The sequence below is a fragment of the Leptopilina boulardi genome, unplaced genomic scaffold (genome assembly GCF_019393585.1).
Source record: "Leptopilina boulardi isolate dan_hultmark-lab unplaced genomic scaffold, ZJU_Lbou_2.1 LbouV2_19, whole genome shotgun sequence".
Classification (NCBI taxonomy): Eukaryota; Metazoa; Arthropoda; class Insecta; order Hymenoptera; family Figitidae; genus Leptopilina; species Leptopilina boulardi.
Window position 1 is genome coordinate 445,634 of NW_026137740.1, and position 16,925 is coordinate 462,558.

At 31.4% G+C, this 16,925-nt stretch overlaps 1 protein-coding gene across 5 annotated transcripts in view; it reads left to right on the top strand.

Moving 5' to 3' along the window:
- The window catches only part of LOC127277899 (protein gustavus), a 161,772-nt gene that overhangs the window by 111,450 nt on the left and 33,397 nt on the right, over positions 1-16,925 (top strand). For 2 of the 5 annotated variants that reach the window (XM_051299337.1, XM_051299340.1), the window contains exons 1-2: positions 10,199-10,575; positions 16,412-16,615. In XM_051299337.1, coding sequence (XP_051155294.1) covers positions 16,515-16,615 — 101 coding nt within the window. In that variant the 5' untranslated portion in view covers positions 10,199-10,575; positions 16,412-16,514. Of the gene's footprint in view, positions 1-10,198; positions 10,576-16,411; positions 16,616-16,925 lie in introns of those variants that run through there. The other 3 variants (XM_051299341.1, XM_051299342.1, XM_051299338.1) reach the window with 2 other exon arrangements.

The window sequence follows — 16,925 nt, forward strand, 5'->3', positions numbered from 1 at the left end:
CAAGATTTTAGCAATGTTATATGATATTAAAAAAAAGTATGGGAAAGGCTCATAAGCAATGGTTTGTGAGCTTTTTGCAATTCTTTGAAGTATGGGATAAAACTTAAAAACAATGGCGAAAATCTTCTCCCATCTTTTGCCAGCTTTTGATAGCTTTTTCCCATAGTTCGTTTTTCACGCGGGTAAATATAATAATTACAGTAAAATATGATTACCGTTAATATTATCAGATAAACATTAGAATTTAATGAAATGAAATTTCCTCTCCTCGAAATATGCTTTGAAATTAAAAAATAGTTAAACTTTATTGAGACATGGTAGGCGTTGAACCCTTAATTTTATAAGCACTATATACGCATAAACAGCTGTTCTCTGTCCTTGGTGTTTCAATTTCCGACAGTTGGACAGGTGTTTGTATGTATCACGTGTAGAAAATATATTTCTACTATTCGTTTCCTCGTTTCATTTTAATGAATATTTTTCTGTCATTTTATACATAAATTTTTTTTCAATTTTATCAAGAAAACGTGAAAAATCACATGAACAAAAAAAGCGGACCAAACTGAAAGTATAGAAAAATATAATAAAAAGAACATTCCATCCAAAAAATGGTGTAATTTTTTCTAGATAGCATATTACTAGATTCAAGGCTATATTTTTTTTCTTAACAGACATTTTTATTGTGAGACAGAGGTAATTCCCGTTTATAAATTTGTTTTTTAGACTGTTTTTTGGAATGGAAATATATTGTTTTATGAATGATTCAATAACAACTTCTGATTGTTACTAACAATGTTAAATAAAATATTAACGGTAATAATCATATCACTGTAAAAACACAAATGTCAATTTACAAAAACATTCACAGTTAACAGTTTTTATATAGATTAAATTACAAAAAACATATAAAATAAACAATTGGAACAAATCTTCAGGTTAAACCAATTCGATATTGAACGCGTTACATTTTTTCTTTAATTTTAGTTTTTGCACAATCTAAGCTGGCAAAATCTGAAGTGTTTTGACTTTTGGTTTAATTTCTTTCAGGCACACCGTGTATATTGTTTAACATAACCACATTCAGTATACCTGATGCCAAGTAAAGAGGTCCTATGAGTGTTTGCAATAGCAAAGTACTTTGTACTTGTTCCTTTCATTGGCTCGAAAAGTCTCTTTCCTGAGGTAGAATTGAACTTTACCGAAGAGAAATGAAGAAGAAGAAGAAGAAGAAGAAGAAGAAGAGAATGATGAATAGAAAGGAAGATGGGAGAAGAGAAAAGAAGAAATCCGACTGGGACAAAATACGATGAAACAGAAGGAGAAGGACAACATATCTAGTTGGGATGCTGGAATGACGGGTCTTTGTGCCCACCAGTTGGGACCAGTCTCCGAGAGGATTGTATCCAGATTCGGAGAGTGCGAGAGAGAAAGGGACTAATTCAGGGCCGTATTTATATAAAAGATTTCGAAATATCATCTTTCAACACTGTCTATAACACAGCTTAACATCTGTAACGAAAATTTCTGCAAATCTATAAAATTTATGAACCATGAATCAATGGCAAGTGCTTTCTGAAAATAAAATCTTTATATTATTTTCATTTTTATAATGAAAAAGCTGTAGCCTTGAATTACAGTTAAGGTTTCAACTTTATTTTGGAGCAATAAATTTAGTAGCAAAAAAATTATAAGTGATTCAAAAATGTCAATGAACAACTCAGTTTAAAAATGGTATACAGAAAAAAATGCCACAGAGGTGATAAAAACATTTCTCAAATACCAAAAAGATAAAAGATGTTAATAACAGGTAAGATAAAAAAATAGTGAATAAGAATTTATTTTTTCTATTATTAACAGAATTAGTCTCCTCGCACAAGATAAGACAAAGAATATAACTTATTTTCCTTGTCTTATCTTTATAGGTTTACAATGAAAGTATGTTTGAACTATGATTCAAAGATATTCAAGAAGGTTTGTATCTTTCTTTATCGTTGCTATTACTGAATGTAACCTTCATCTGCAGCATTTGCAGTTAAGATGGAAAATAAATCATGAAGGTTTATATTCAAGGTTGACTAGGTCATACCTTTTTATCTTGTGTCACTAAAGTTTAAATTGAACTTGGAACACCTAATACGCTTTTTTCAAGTAAGATAAAAATTACTTGATAATTGTAGTTACCCTAAATTTAACTGGAACAACTTTATTCTCTATTCATAGGTCAAGTTTATGAAAGCACAAAAGGTAGTCAAGTAAAATAGACACTAAGGTGGAACGTTTGTTTCCTTATTCAAGATATTTCTCTGTGTATATAAATCTTTAATGTATTTGTTGAAATGAAATATCTTTAAAGCAAAAGATCTATTTATGGCATTGTATTGATTATGCTTCTGCAATGTCTTTTATGTGGACTTTGTAAATGTTACAAACTAATCTGTAAATAGTTTACTTTTGTAATAATAGTGGATACTTCTTTATAAAGAAGTACTGTACTATTTGTTTTTATTTAAAAAATTACCCGCGAGTCGAGAACATACTCATTTTATTGGATGATTCTTGTTTTTGAAAATATTCTCTCAGCCCAGACCCTTTTCTCGAAACGGATTCCAGAGTACGGCCCTGGAAGGACAGAGAAGCGCGATCGTGGAGTGAATGTCAGAGCGAAGGTCGGCTTTTGTCAGGTTCAGAGGACTATCTCCGAGCTCTCGTTCTCGCAGCTTCTCTCTCCGTTTCTTTGCACTGATCTCACTCCCTCCGTATAAACTCGATGGTATCCACCTATATCCATTTATATCGTACATGCAGCTGGGTTCGATAGATAGTGAGCACAGACGGGACGGGACAATGACCACGGAGAGACGCACGACGACATTGACCGCCTATATCCCATATATTCTATGTTTCCTATACATGTGTACAAACACGCACATATCCTATGCATAGTTTTGCTATAGACTACCTACAGATATAGTCGTGTTCCTCTTAGCGACATTTGTGTTCAATCCCTCCTCTTATATATTATTAAATTATTGTGAATATGTGACTTGCAAGCTCATAATCCTACTCTTCGAAAATCTGTCGCACATATGTGTTCTAGAAAGTCACATATTTATCTTTGAAGATAAATTTTTCCCTTCCATAATTTAATTGGTTAAAGTTGAATCATTTTCTTCATTTTTTGGAACGTTAGAAATTGGAAATAAAGTCTCCATTTTTTGAATTTTTTCCTGATTTTTGTATTACAACGTTTCATTGGCTGATTTTGTCAACCTCCTCAAGTGCTATTTATTTAAAAATAATAAAACAGTTGATATAAAAAAAAATTTCGATTTTCTCAATTTAAGAGAAAACCGTTTGAGAATACCGCCAAAGTCTTCCGGAAGTTGCCTACAAAAAATGTATGGCACAATTTTTTATTGGTCCAGCAGATGCTGTAAAATAAATGTTGGGTTTTTTGATAAATTTTCGAAAATTAAAATTTTTGAGATAGTCGTTCCGGAATACCGCCAAAGTTTTCGTATCAGGTGATAAAATAATTTTTGATTATTTTATATCTGTAAGTTTCAAAACGCGACTATCTATCCGTTTTATCAAAAGTCACTTCTCATTAATCTCAAGATTGCCTTGTAGACTAGATAAATGGTTATAATCAGCTGTTCTTATCGTCTGTTACCCAATCCCTCTCAAAATACACAAGACAGTCTTTCAAATTGAAATGATAGTCTGGTTTTATATATATACGTATGCGAAACTTAGACGGAAAAAGTTAAATGCCTATTAAATAAGAATAATTTTAAGTATACAATTTCAAGTGAGGTATAAAAAGAAATGGTTATAGTAATAAATGTCTTATTTGCTGCCTTTAGTGCCATAAACTTCAAAATTGCCTTGAAAAGAGTGCATTACGTGAAAATGAAATAATATGCAAAATCTTGATCTGACGCTAAATTTTAAATGCGCATTCATTTCTAGAAGGAAAAATTGTTTTTAAAATGAGACGCAGTCTTGATACTTTTTTCCAAGTGAAATTATTATTATTATTATTTCATTTCTCACACTTTTTTTAAATAGTACATTTTTCAAAATGTTCTTTTTAAATTAATAAATCTCATTATCAAAATTTTTATGATTAGAAACGCCAGTATAACATTGATTGTTTTTATTAATTCATTTTGAATTTTTAAAAATATAGGGTTACAAAAATATAATTCTTAATTTCGTGATTCATAATGCAGGCATATTGAATTTTGAAGCTCGAGAAGAATTGGACACGTGACGCAATAGACGAGTCTATTTTATTTTACCCCTTGTTGTTAAGCGGACATCAAATACAGGCACAGTTCTAGACAATTATACACCACTTGTTCGAGAAAATTATTAATTAAAATAAATGTGCTACATATAATTTCGAAATGACGTCATGTAGAGTTTAAAAATGATTAACATTATAAAATATATTTAACTCTCTAGAACGCAGATAACTGAAATAAATTTACGTAATCAAACATTTTTTGTAACCAAAAATTATAGTTATAGAGTAGCTACAAACAATTCATTTTTATTCTTTTAACAGATTTCATAACTATTTAATTATTATCAAATATAAATAACTTTTCACGATTACATACTAATTGACTTCCATATAATTTTGGCTAACAGAAAATTCTATTAAATAAAAATTGTAAAAAATTTTGTTTCAATTTTAGGCATATATTATACACGAGTATCCAAAATAGTGCCCCACCTGAATTATAGGTAAATTTGACAAATAATGTTTATATAGTAACGATGATTTGTACATGTAGAAGAGAAAATGATTAAATTGTTTAATTAAATGCGAAACTGCAAAATATTTTGACACGACTGAAGTGATTAGTTAAAACAAATAATTATAATTATTATCTATCCATTGTACTCAATGAAATTGATTAAAGTAACAGACAAATGAACTAAACACCGATTTATTAACAAATTTTTATACAGTGGCATAATTTTCCACCAAAAAATATTTTCCTTACTGATTTGACAAACTTTAATTATAGATTTTTCGCATTTTATCCAATATTTTATTTATTTGCTACTTTTTCTTGTATAAGTAAGTTATCGTCGAAACAAATCTTGTCTCAGTGTGTAAGAATTTGTATCCTTTCCTGTTAAGATTCACAAGGATTTTCGCATCAGCTTTTACGAAAGGTGAATTCGACCTTGAACCCTGCTGTTGGGAGAGAACGTCGATCGTGATTGGTCGCAGAATTTTTCGACGGTTCCGGCCGCAGTCGAGAACGCAATACATGCAAGCGGTCACGATGATGCTTTGCGGGAAATGTTTCAACTTATATATATATATATGTATACTATATACTTCTTCAGGGCTTGTAAAATGAAAATATTTAAATAAACCTGAATATTCTGCAGGCGAAACACGAAAAATTTAATTTATGACAAAGAAAAAAGCCAATGGTTGTTTCATATATTTTTAGTCATTATCCGTAAAGTACCAGACATTTATAAACAATGGCGGTTTTTAATTGTAGGCAAACAATAGCTAACGACCAAACAATGGAAGTTACCAACAATGGTAGGCATAAAAAATGGCGCATACGGAAAATGGTACATAGAATGGTAAGTATATAAATATATAAAAAAGTGTTATTATTGGCGGTAAATTTAATCTTTATTAAAAAGCGTTTTGAATATAACTGTCATTATAATTGAAGCTGCCATTGACCTATGAACGGTTTTTTTCCTACTCTTTCGATAGGTGCAAAAAAAATTTTTAAATTGGGAATTTTCCCCTTTCTTTAACAATAACCGGAGTGTGAATATTGATGGTGGGATGCATTGTAACTTATAATCACGATTAAAATTTTGATTAGAAAATAATGATAATTAGTTAATCAGCGATAAATCCAAATTGGTGAAACCGGCCCTTATGATAAAATTATAATTATAAATTATAATTTTTATTATTAATAAATTTGTATCGTTGCTGAATTATTATGTACCCAACCATATGATATTGGAATGAATAAAAATAATATATCATATTATTGTTTATTGTACATAATTATAATAATTACGATTTTGTATCATTATTATTGTACGGTTTATTATTTCCAGTTATTAAATGTCTACGGACGATTATTATTATTATTATTCCTGTAGAATTTACCAGTAATATAGCGAATTATAGCCCTTAATTAAAATGATTACAATTGCAATTGTAAGGTGTAGAAATAATTGGTATTAATATATTTTATACGTGAAACGATCTTATTGAGGGTTTAGATGAATTATGAATTGATTTTTCACAAAAATAATGATAGTATTAAGTGGAAAATCTATCAACTATGGCTGACAAGGAATTATTTTCCGCGGTGGGTTTTTGATTAGATAATGTCAGTATACATACATGTGAGAGAGAATCGAACGCGCGCGGTAGCGTGCTTAATTGGTCGTTTAGCAATCAAGATCCGTACCGGTTTCATCTTATGATCTCTTTCAACTCACGTTTCGTGAAAGCTATATAATTTTCATCGTATATTCCTTAACAGAAAATCGTCAACTATCACCCTGTCTTTGATATGACATTTCAACTTCTCGTTATGCTCCAAGTCGTGGCGATAAAACTCTTAAAATATCATCTCATCCTAATATGGCAAATTGGACAATTTTTTTTTATGAAATAAAAACAAAAAATTTCTTCTTTTCATTATTTTAAGAATCCTAATGCCAAGAATTCTGGATTTTTTTCAATGTATAATAAATTCTTAAGAACAAGAGTAAAACTTAAAAAAATCAGAATTGATCAATAATTCTCTTTGGAATTGAGAGAAAAATTTACTTCCCTTTTTCCTTGAAATTGATGAACCAAAGAAAATTATTGGAAAAATTTCCAAAAGTCAAAAATGGCACAATTTTATCAGTTTTTTTCTCTTCATCGTTTGGCTTCAATTTATAGAGTAAATATCAAAAAATTCTGAGAAAAATGTTTACAGCAAGAAATGTGAACGTTGCACCACGAATGCAGGTAGAACCGTTCTATTCAGGATTTCAGGTCAGGGGTTTAGATGGTTCTTTGTGAGCTGCTGCATCTTCCTCAACCGCAGCTTCTAAAATCGTCTCCAGGCCCCGAATTTCAAGGCAATTCTTTCAACTTACACATCGAATTGAGATTTTTAAAAAACGCCTTAATAACGAAAACTTTTTTATACTCTTTTTTAAAAAAATAAATATTCGACTAGAAAAAATATCGTAAAATAATTGAAATATAGATGGAGATCTGAATCGTACACTAAAAAAGATGTATTTTGTTCAAAAATATTGTAAAAAATATTTCGCATTTTGTTAAACTAAGTCGAAAAAAGTGATATTTTTGAAAAAAAGTCGTAGAATCCGAGGCCTGAAAATAATATTTCTGTCTAGTAATAATTTTTGACGTTTAAATAAAAGTAGAAAAAAATGTGTTTAAAGAAATATTTCTGAGTTTTGAATTTTAAATAAAATTTAAATGAGGAAATATATTCTCGAGGCATGACTCGTGACTGGTGAATTCTGTTCACCAAAACGGGGAACAACTCAGCTTCAGACTGTGTGAGCTCAGTTCTCCGGTCCTTTCACCTTTCCCTTCACCGTCCGCGCATTTGTCATTCTTTTTAGTCTTTAGTCCCAGCCTTCTGACTGACTTCCTTTTACCTGTGGAACCTCAGGACTATCAGAGACCCATTCCTGAAAGGGCCTTTTGCTTGTGGGTCCGAGTCCATGGCCTTGAGTTTCCCGCGCGAGATTAAAAATATTTCGACTTCAGATATCTTTAGAAACTATTAAAAAAAAACCTAAAGACCTTTTCTACTCTACCGATTCCATTCTATTATATCTTTTAAAGACTTTCCACATGTTTTTAGAACACTTCTCCTTTTTTTAAAAAAGGATATTATTTTAATAGTGACTAAAAGAAAAATGTTAAATTAAAACCTGTATTTCATATGTCCGTTTTTTAGAATTATTTAATTTCAATTAATAGTTGGGAAATTTCTCCACAAACTGACATTTTCTCTATTTTATCAGTATTTTTTTTATTTTCAATGCTGGACCATTATATCGAATCCGTGTGGTTCTCGCACAGGCACTCTCTCACTTTCCTGGTTGGTGTTACCTTCACTCGCCGTGTCACGCCTGGTAAAAGTTAAACATTCTCTTTTCGTTAGTTTTAATACAGGAGAAATGCGTGAGCAAGAGTGACGCATTATTGCGTCGTCACATCCGCTGGCAGATACGTCCTTTCGCCAAATCACTTCCCGCATATATATATATACATATTTCCGTGACAATGATAAGACAGTAGATCTCCTTCCGGTTTCGACAATATTTTCCCTATTTTCTTTCTTTTTTTGATAGACAATCCCTCTTTTGTAAAAAGAAATAAACAAAATTTACAATTTTCCGCAGACAAATTAAATAAAATACTTAACTGGTCCGATTCGCTTTAAACTGTTTCCTTGGAGGTTATTTATAACCTCCAAGTTATACAAATTTAATATCAAATTTTTAGTCAGCGACACTGAAAACCACTAAGTAACAAGTTTCCAGCAACTGCGATTCATTTTTAATTTTTTCGTCCGCCATTTTGAATTTCTCTAAACTGACATAAAATTCGAAATCTGCGACCCAAAAAATTCCCGAGTAACAGTTTTGAAGTGAATGCCTTGTAACTAATGATTTTTCGTTGTAGGGCAGTATAGTTTAATTAAAACTACTAAGTAATGAAAAAAAAATTTAATAGTGAAAATTCGTGTTTACAGTATGTGTACTGTATAGGCAAATACATTGCGTGTAACGTTTTCCGATAAGCTATGTTATGAAGAATACAGTTTGAGCGTTCATGTCATGGCGTGCGTATACGCACTCCACATGGATTAATTTGACGTTCGACCGGTCGGTCAGACCAAGAGGGAGAGAACTGTGAAACCCCAATATACGAGGGGTTGGGGTCCCCAGATACCCCCGCAGTTTCTCTCGTCCCTCCGGTCTCACTGGTGTTGTCTCGCTTTGGCCCAGTCGATGCGACGTGCTGACTCGACTCACTGAATCGAATTGGACGATAGGGATGATAGTGTTTCAGTAGCGGCTCCAATATGTCAACTGCCCCTGGATTCTCCTCTGCCTCCCGCAAAAAAATCTCTTTGAACAATTAAAAAAATTTACACTTCATCAGCCACTCACCTTCCAATTTCACAATTAACCCCCCAACCTTTAATTTTCCTTTTTCAAAATCACGACTTCTGATTTTGTTAGGTATTTTTTGATTTTTCTTTACAATTTTTAGAATTTTAGTTTCACATTGTATTTTTTTCGATTCTCAGTTTAAATTAATAATTTTCGTTTTATAAATAAAAAAAGGGGTTACAGTGTTGGAAAAAGTGCGGTGTTTGCAAAGTCAATGATCCTTTTGTTCGCCCCAAGGTTCGCATAATGTTTGTTTGATTTCAATATTTAACCCCAAAATGAGAGGAAATGAAATTTCAAGAGGGGAATATTTTACCGTCACGCAATATGAATTTAGTTTTTTAAATTTCACTTTTATTACACTATAAAAAGGGTTTGGTTGGTATTTAAACCAAAATTTTTTTGCTACCTCAAGGACATCCTTTCTTTCTAATTTTGGTAGTGTCAATCAACCCTTTTTTCAGTGTATTTAGAATAATATTTAGTAACAGAGTGGAAATATTGTATTAATTTTTATGAACGTCTACTGTTTCGTATACACTGAAAGAAATTGTAATACGGATACTAATCAAACAGTATTGGTGTTCTTTATATACATATTAACGTGTAATACCAGTACTGCATTATTGGTACTAGGAGAAATCCTAACCTTGTTCTTTTGTTAATATCTACAGTACCTCACAAATATTTCTTTCAGTGTAGCAAGTATCGAACTTGGGTTATCGAAAGCGTTGCTACCGGACATGCTGGATAAAAAAGCAAGGCTCTAAACTACGCAGGTAACAGTAAACCCGTAGCTCCAAAGCGTAACGCTAAAAGGGAGTCGAGGCAGCGGACATTGGTAGACAGGGTGAAGCTGCAACTGCAGCTGCAGGGCGCCTTTTGCTGGGCGTACAGAACTGAACCTTGTCATTACCCCCGTCCCCCACCTCAGTCTGAACCTTGCGCGAAGCAGTCGGTGCGTTGCGTCGCGGCGCGCTCAGTCACTCTCAGTCCTCAGTCTTTGCTCGGCCGTTGGAGGGGCGATGTCGTTGCCAGACTTTTTTTCCACTAGGGATTTGTAGTTTTTTCCGTCACTCCGATAATCGTCCTCTCTCCTTTTTTTTAAACAAAACAACCAACGTTGTCCGGGTTTTGTTTTTTCATATGTATTGTGTGCTTAAAAAACCTTGAAACTCTTTGCAAAAGAAAAGTCGAGCCCGTCTGCAGTGAGACGGGTAAAACTAGTGGTGTGTGCGCAAGTGCAATATTATAAAAAAAAGTAAAAAAGCGCAGGTTTTTAATAGAATTGTGCTTTCTTTTGGATACGTCGCATGCGGATATGGATTGGGCGATCAAGGCGCGCGTAACGTAAGTCGAAAGGTTGATTTTTAAACAAAGTCTCATCATGTGCCTTCCAATGAAAATTTGTGTCTGCGCGCAACCACGGGGCGGGGTTTTATGTCGCTTCGCTCCGAGGTGCACCGAACGCTCGATACGATTACATGACCGACGGGTATATCTGATACCAGCGATGCTCTTCCGCTACGGAAAAATCGGATACGATGCTTACCACACGTGTGACCGGAAACCTCAAGTGGATCTGTAATGCGAGACCTCATTGATGATATGGGATGTGTGGCTCGAATCTGCTTCTTTGTCCTCAATATCTACTTTGAACGCACCCAAACCTCCTCTTGGATGCTTCACCCTTTTCACTTCACCCTTCAGAAACCTTCTTTCTGTTGCGAACCTGCAAATTTTCTTGCAATCTTTCACATTGTTGTAGATTCAAAGCTATTCTAAATTTCCAAAAAACTGGGTTTTTGTGTGTAGTGGACGTAAGAACCGAATTCGGATATGGAAGCCTATTTTTGAAACGGAATATATTTCAGCTGAAATACCTGCTTCTGTAAAAGAATCTCTTCGTTATTCAATGGAATTTTTTGTACGTAGTTGGTACAGATATTAATTTGTGCGGATGACAATAGGAAGCCATTTTTTCAACAATGGAATATGAATAATTTTTCTACTTTACTAACCTATAGGAAACAATTGATTAAACAACGCAATAGGTTTTGTTTGTTCAGCAGAACATCAATTAGTAAAAATTCCAATAGTGCCGAATAATTTGGGGACATATCTGTTCCATTGATAGAATTCACCGTAACTGGAGTAAACTTTTCTAGTTTTCTTGACAATAGTTATTCCAACTTAATGTATTTTGTACAATTTTTGTTTAGCAAACCAAAACAGTTTTTGAAATTTCATTTTATGAACATGTTTAATGTACTTGTTTGGTTTAAAAAAGACCTGCACGGTACTGTTTGTTGGTTTTGTACAACAGTTGTAGTTTCGTACATAAATAGTCTTAGTTTCGAACTGTAGTGTCAGTATCTGTAGTTTGAATCCCTCGTTTTGCACGTCACTAACTTTATCCAACGTAAAACGATTTACCGGCAAGAAATTCCTCCGATTATCGATAACATGAACTTCTGTGAATCAACCATTAGCTGATGGGTCGAATTAGGATAATTGCCTTTCATGGATGATTAATCGGCTAATAACGAATTACGACATCTGCTGATCTTCATCGGTACAACTATATTCTTAAGTTCAGCATCTTAGAAAGGTAGTTTAGAGGCAAACTTTCCATAGAAATACCACTTAAACTTTCTTTATGAATACCTCTTAAGAGAATAAACTTTTGTTGTGAAAGATACTTTTAACAGGACAAACTAAAAAATTAATTTGCGTTTCGATTATCAGACCCTATCTTGAAGCTTTTACTGCTAGGAGTAAATATTTCATAGAAACAATATTGCAGTTTATCTATCGATATAGAAGTTGTTTGATGAAAAATCAGAGGGAGAAAATTGTTGTAAAACCAGTATTCATTGATATTGAGTGATATCATGCATCTGATTCTGAAATTCCAAGAATGTTATCTGAATCTGGTTGGCTGGTGCTAATTGCTGATGCACATCTGAGTCTTGCGAACTTACTTTGTAATTTTTTGTAACATCTGCATAAAGTAAAAGATTTGTGAAACATTAGATTAGATTTATATAGTTCTAATTAATTACACATAAATCTGTTAACTATGAACAATTTAATCCAATATTTGATGATTTTTCAAAGTGTAAGGATTTTAAAAAGATTCTTTTTGGATGTTTCATTCTAAACTCGGGGGTAACTTTGTAAATTAAAACGGGTTCGTCGTCAGTGCAGGATGCGTTTTATTACAAGACGTGTTGCTGCGAACGGAAGTCGTTTTTATCGCTCACGTACTAAAATTCCAATTCCAGTAGAATTTTACCGTTCTACTCGGCCGGAGATGGCTGACGTATGGGATAAATTTGTTCCTACCGTGTTCCGCAAACAACAGACCCCTATTTAAATTCAAAACTATTGAGATCTGCCTACCATCTGGTGTGCAGCTTTACTCTCCGGACAACTATTTTGTAGCTTCCTTCAAACATTCTTGTTTCAAGAAATTTTCTACGATTTTAAAATTTCCCTTCCTTTTCTGTTCAAAATTAATTTTAAAAAATATTTCCTGTCAATCTGTAAACAATTTAACTACAATAGAATAAGAAAACTCGAAAATTGAAGAAATGAAAGTATAGAATAGAATTAAACAAACAAAATTAAGCATTTTGGAACAAGTAAATAAATACACATGGAAGTAAAAATAAATGAACAATTAATGAGGACAAAATTTGACGCACATCTTTTGTTATATAAACGTCAGTACGAATAAGCTGCATTTTTTTTTCTTTTTTTGTAACAATGCAAGAACAGCGCGAGTTATTTTTAGGACAGTGGAACAGGTGCGTTTCACAAAAGTTATAAACCTGTTATACTTTGTTTTTAGAACTTGAAACAATGTCATATGTAACTGCGCTTGTGCGTATGTTTCTCATTGCTGTCTGATATTCTCTTTCCTCGATTTTTATTTTGACAATTTCTTCAGAAACAAACAATTTTGTTTCGTCAATAAAAATATGTACATCCTGTTTTTGTTAAAACAATTTCTGTTTATTTCCGCTTTGAAATTCGTGCAATATCATTTCATTTTTGAAACTGGAAATTAAATTTTAGATAAACAATAATATTTTTAAAATATTGACACATAGTGGGAAAAATGAATTCGAAGTTCAGAAAAATAAAAATTTAATTAAAACACCAATGAGTATTTAAATTTAGTATTCTAATTAAGAGTTTAAATTTAAAATTGTGTCTTTAAATTTACTAATTTCAAAATTCGGATAATTTGAAAAAAAATTATTTTTGTAAAAAGTTGACAATTTCGAAAAGTTACAAATGATTTCTAAAAAACTTTAATAGTTGAGTGATTTAAGTTAGGGAACTAAACTTTCACCATTTTAATACAGAATTTTTTTTATCAGTAGTGAGAAATTTTTCCTGAAATTGCCTTTTCAGTTATCAATATTTTCAGTAAATTTAATAAAAAAAATATGTCATGCTGATTGCATCAATTGTCTCAAGAAATCGATTAATTCGATCGGAACGAAATCATATTTCTTCATTGACTTTTACTTCTTGTAACATTGACGTTTTTATTTCAACATGTCTTTTGCTCTTTAGTTTCTCTCAAACTTTGCTATTCATTTTCTTGACACAGGAACTTATCTAACATACTTGGAAAAATTGTTTTCTATAATTTTACAAATTTATTTTTGATATTTAATTATAATTATTTAATTTTATTCTTATTCTCCTCAATTCTGTAAATTTACTTGGTTGTAATTTACAAATATTTTTTTAATTTAAAATAATTTTAGATAATAATACATGAAATTATTCTATTTTTTGCAAATAATAACATTGTTGAAATTTTCCTGATACAAAATTATAGCAATTGTTTTACTGAATGTTTTAATTGATGGAAACAATTATTAGGATTTAAAATTTATTGATTTAAGAAAAAAGTATCAAAACGAGTCTTGCGGTTACGAATTGTGCACGTGTATCTTAATTATCAATTAGTTGTTATCGTCAACAAATCACCGATATAAACCCAAACGAGTTTTGCAAGAGCACATTACTTTTGTAATTAGGTAATTAGAAAATATGTACGACGATAGTAGCTGATATTGATAGTAACTACTTGTTATCAAAGACATTTTAAAACACATTTTTTTTACATTATTTAAACAATTAAACTCGCGAGGAACAATTTTTTATTTTTAACCTGTTACATTTTACTTTACCATTCACATTTTTCCTCCATTGGAAAAATTCTTTTATCGCTCCATTTTTCTTCTCTAATTTTTAATTATTATTTACAATAAATAAATAATAATAAATATTAATTATTTCACACAAAAAAAACAGAATAATTTCGTTCTGTTGAGAAAATGATAAATTAAAATATTTAAATTCTTAAAATTGAATTAAATTTTTGTCAATTTCTTGCAGATTAGAAAATGCATATGATAGAAGACAGAAAATAGGGAAAATTTTCTCTATCGTGAATGAAAGAGTTAACGTGTGGAATGTGACTCGCCATTGACATGCTTATTATAAGAAAAAAAATTAATAAAAGGTGTAAAAAAAGTGAGTGCTCCATTTCAATCTACACTCTTGTGTAATCTCGACCTTGGGCTTCAAACGTTTTCTCATCTTGAAATAAACGATTCTCGAGTCCGCGGCAAATGCAAAACGTGAAAGGGAGTTCCATATTACGAATTCTCGTCGGCGTGTATTTACATGCGTGGTAGATACAGATACATGTACTCGAAACGTGTGAGTACAACTTCTGCCAGAAATGGACCTTATCATCTTCAGCCGCCAGCGACTTATCCGTCCAACAAGAAATCCTTTCATGCAAATCGAAAAAATAAAATTGAAAAGAAATAATAATAATAATAAAGAGCCCAGTGACGTATATAAAACAATTTTATTTTTTTATAATAAATAAATAAATTAATTAATAATGAATTCTCAACTTGGAACTTGATTTTAACGAGTTTACCGAATAGTGAAACTATCGAAAAATTAAAAATGTTTTATTTAAAGTAAAATATTTATTAGCTTATTAAATTTAGTTATAGAATAAAAAAATTGACTCTTTCGACTTTTTTTTAATGTCAATCGACTAAAATGACTTTTTATGCGCCTTAATCTAGAAATAAATTATTATCAGAAAAATAAAACACAAACCATATAATTTCTTGAAAAATATTGTTTAAAATTTCCAATGTAGTGAAATTTATTTTCGTGTACTTTGAAAACATGATAATTTTTGAATTATGTTGTATCTACAATGGTTGAATGTCAAAATCAGAGATAGTTTTAAACTGCAATTATTACAATCGTATGTAGTTATAGTTGTTATACTATTATATCACAATTATTATAATCGTTAGTAGTTACTCGTCGCTAGTTGTGAATTAATTATAACACAAATTGCCGGTACTTGTAATCGGCGATGTAGAGCTACTTTTTTACAACCGGCAAACTAAAATAGTTTTAATTTCTTGTAATTCTGGGATCTGGATAGTTTTCTTTAACGGTAGTTTTAACTACACTTGACGCTAGTTTAAATTATTTAAATATTTCTTCTCACGCTGAATGTTGCAAATTTCAGCTTTACAGAATTTGTCGACTTCAAAAAAAGTTAGCCTCTTTTCGAATTTGGAAAAAAATAATTTTTTTTCTTTTTTCTTCTTCTCTCTCATTCTCCGATTTGTTTAGTAAATATTATCCTGGATTTTTTTTCGTAAAAAACTGACCAAACTTGATTTAACCGCCCCGTGGAACTTGAATTCAAGGTTATAAACGAGACTTATCGCATGCTGCTTTGAATTTTGTTCTGAAATTAACTTTCTCGTTAAACAGAACTTTTCTTCTTTTTTTTATGGACAATATTGTTTCTGTTAAATAACGTTAATTTGAATGATTTTGTAGACTGTAAAAATTTCATTAGATGATAAACTTGGTCAGTTATTTTTTGAGATATTTTATTTTTCATATTTTTATTTCATTGGATTAAATTTTGTTTAAAGATAAAAAATTGTTTTGTGTGTGTATTCATTTTTTTGCATATTATTTTTTGTCTGTTTGAAACGGATTTATTTATTTATTTTTTTGTAAACTCATTATTTATAATTTTATTCAAACATTTTCAAATTCAACATGAAATCTAAAGAAAAAATCTTCCTCCTCGATTCTGTTCCAGAATTCCCAGGCGCAGTACATTGGACGCTGAAAATCGATAGACCGACGACGACTCGATAAATTTTAACGTTGGCGCACCATCGCGACTTTTCTTCTCACAAAAAATGAAAAAGACATTGCTAAACGACTATACCAATCGAGAAAACAAGAAAAGATCGTTTCAAGAGATTGTTTCCTCTCCGAATAACTCGGATAACAAAAGAAGGTATTACATTAAATTCAATTACCAAAAATGAAATTAAAAAAAAACAAATTTTTAAACACATATTTGTGTTAATGAGTGTTTAATTTGAGAAAAAATCGATCTTTGAAACATAAGTGATGGTCTTGAGTTTAACGACCTCCTTGCAATCATCTCATGATAGAAAGCTCCCTTCACCAAAGGATGCTGTCCTATTCACAATTGTACTTTTTTCATCATAGTATCTTTCGTGACCGGAAGTAGAAAATGTGACGGAAACTGTCGTACAATATTGAAAGTCAGCCATCCATTATTTGTTTGGAAAAGGCTCTCT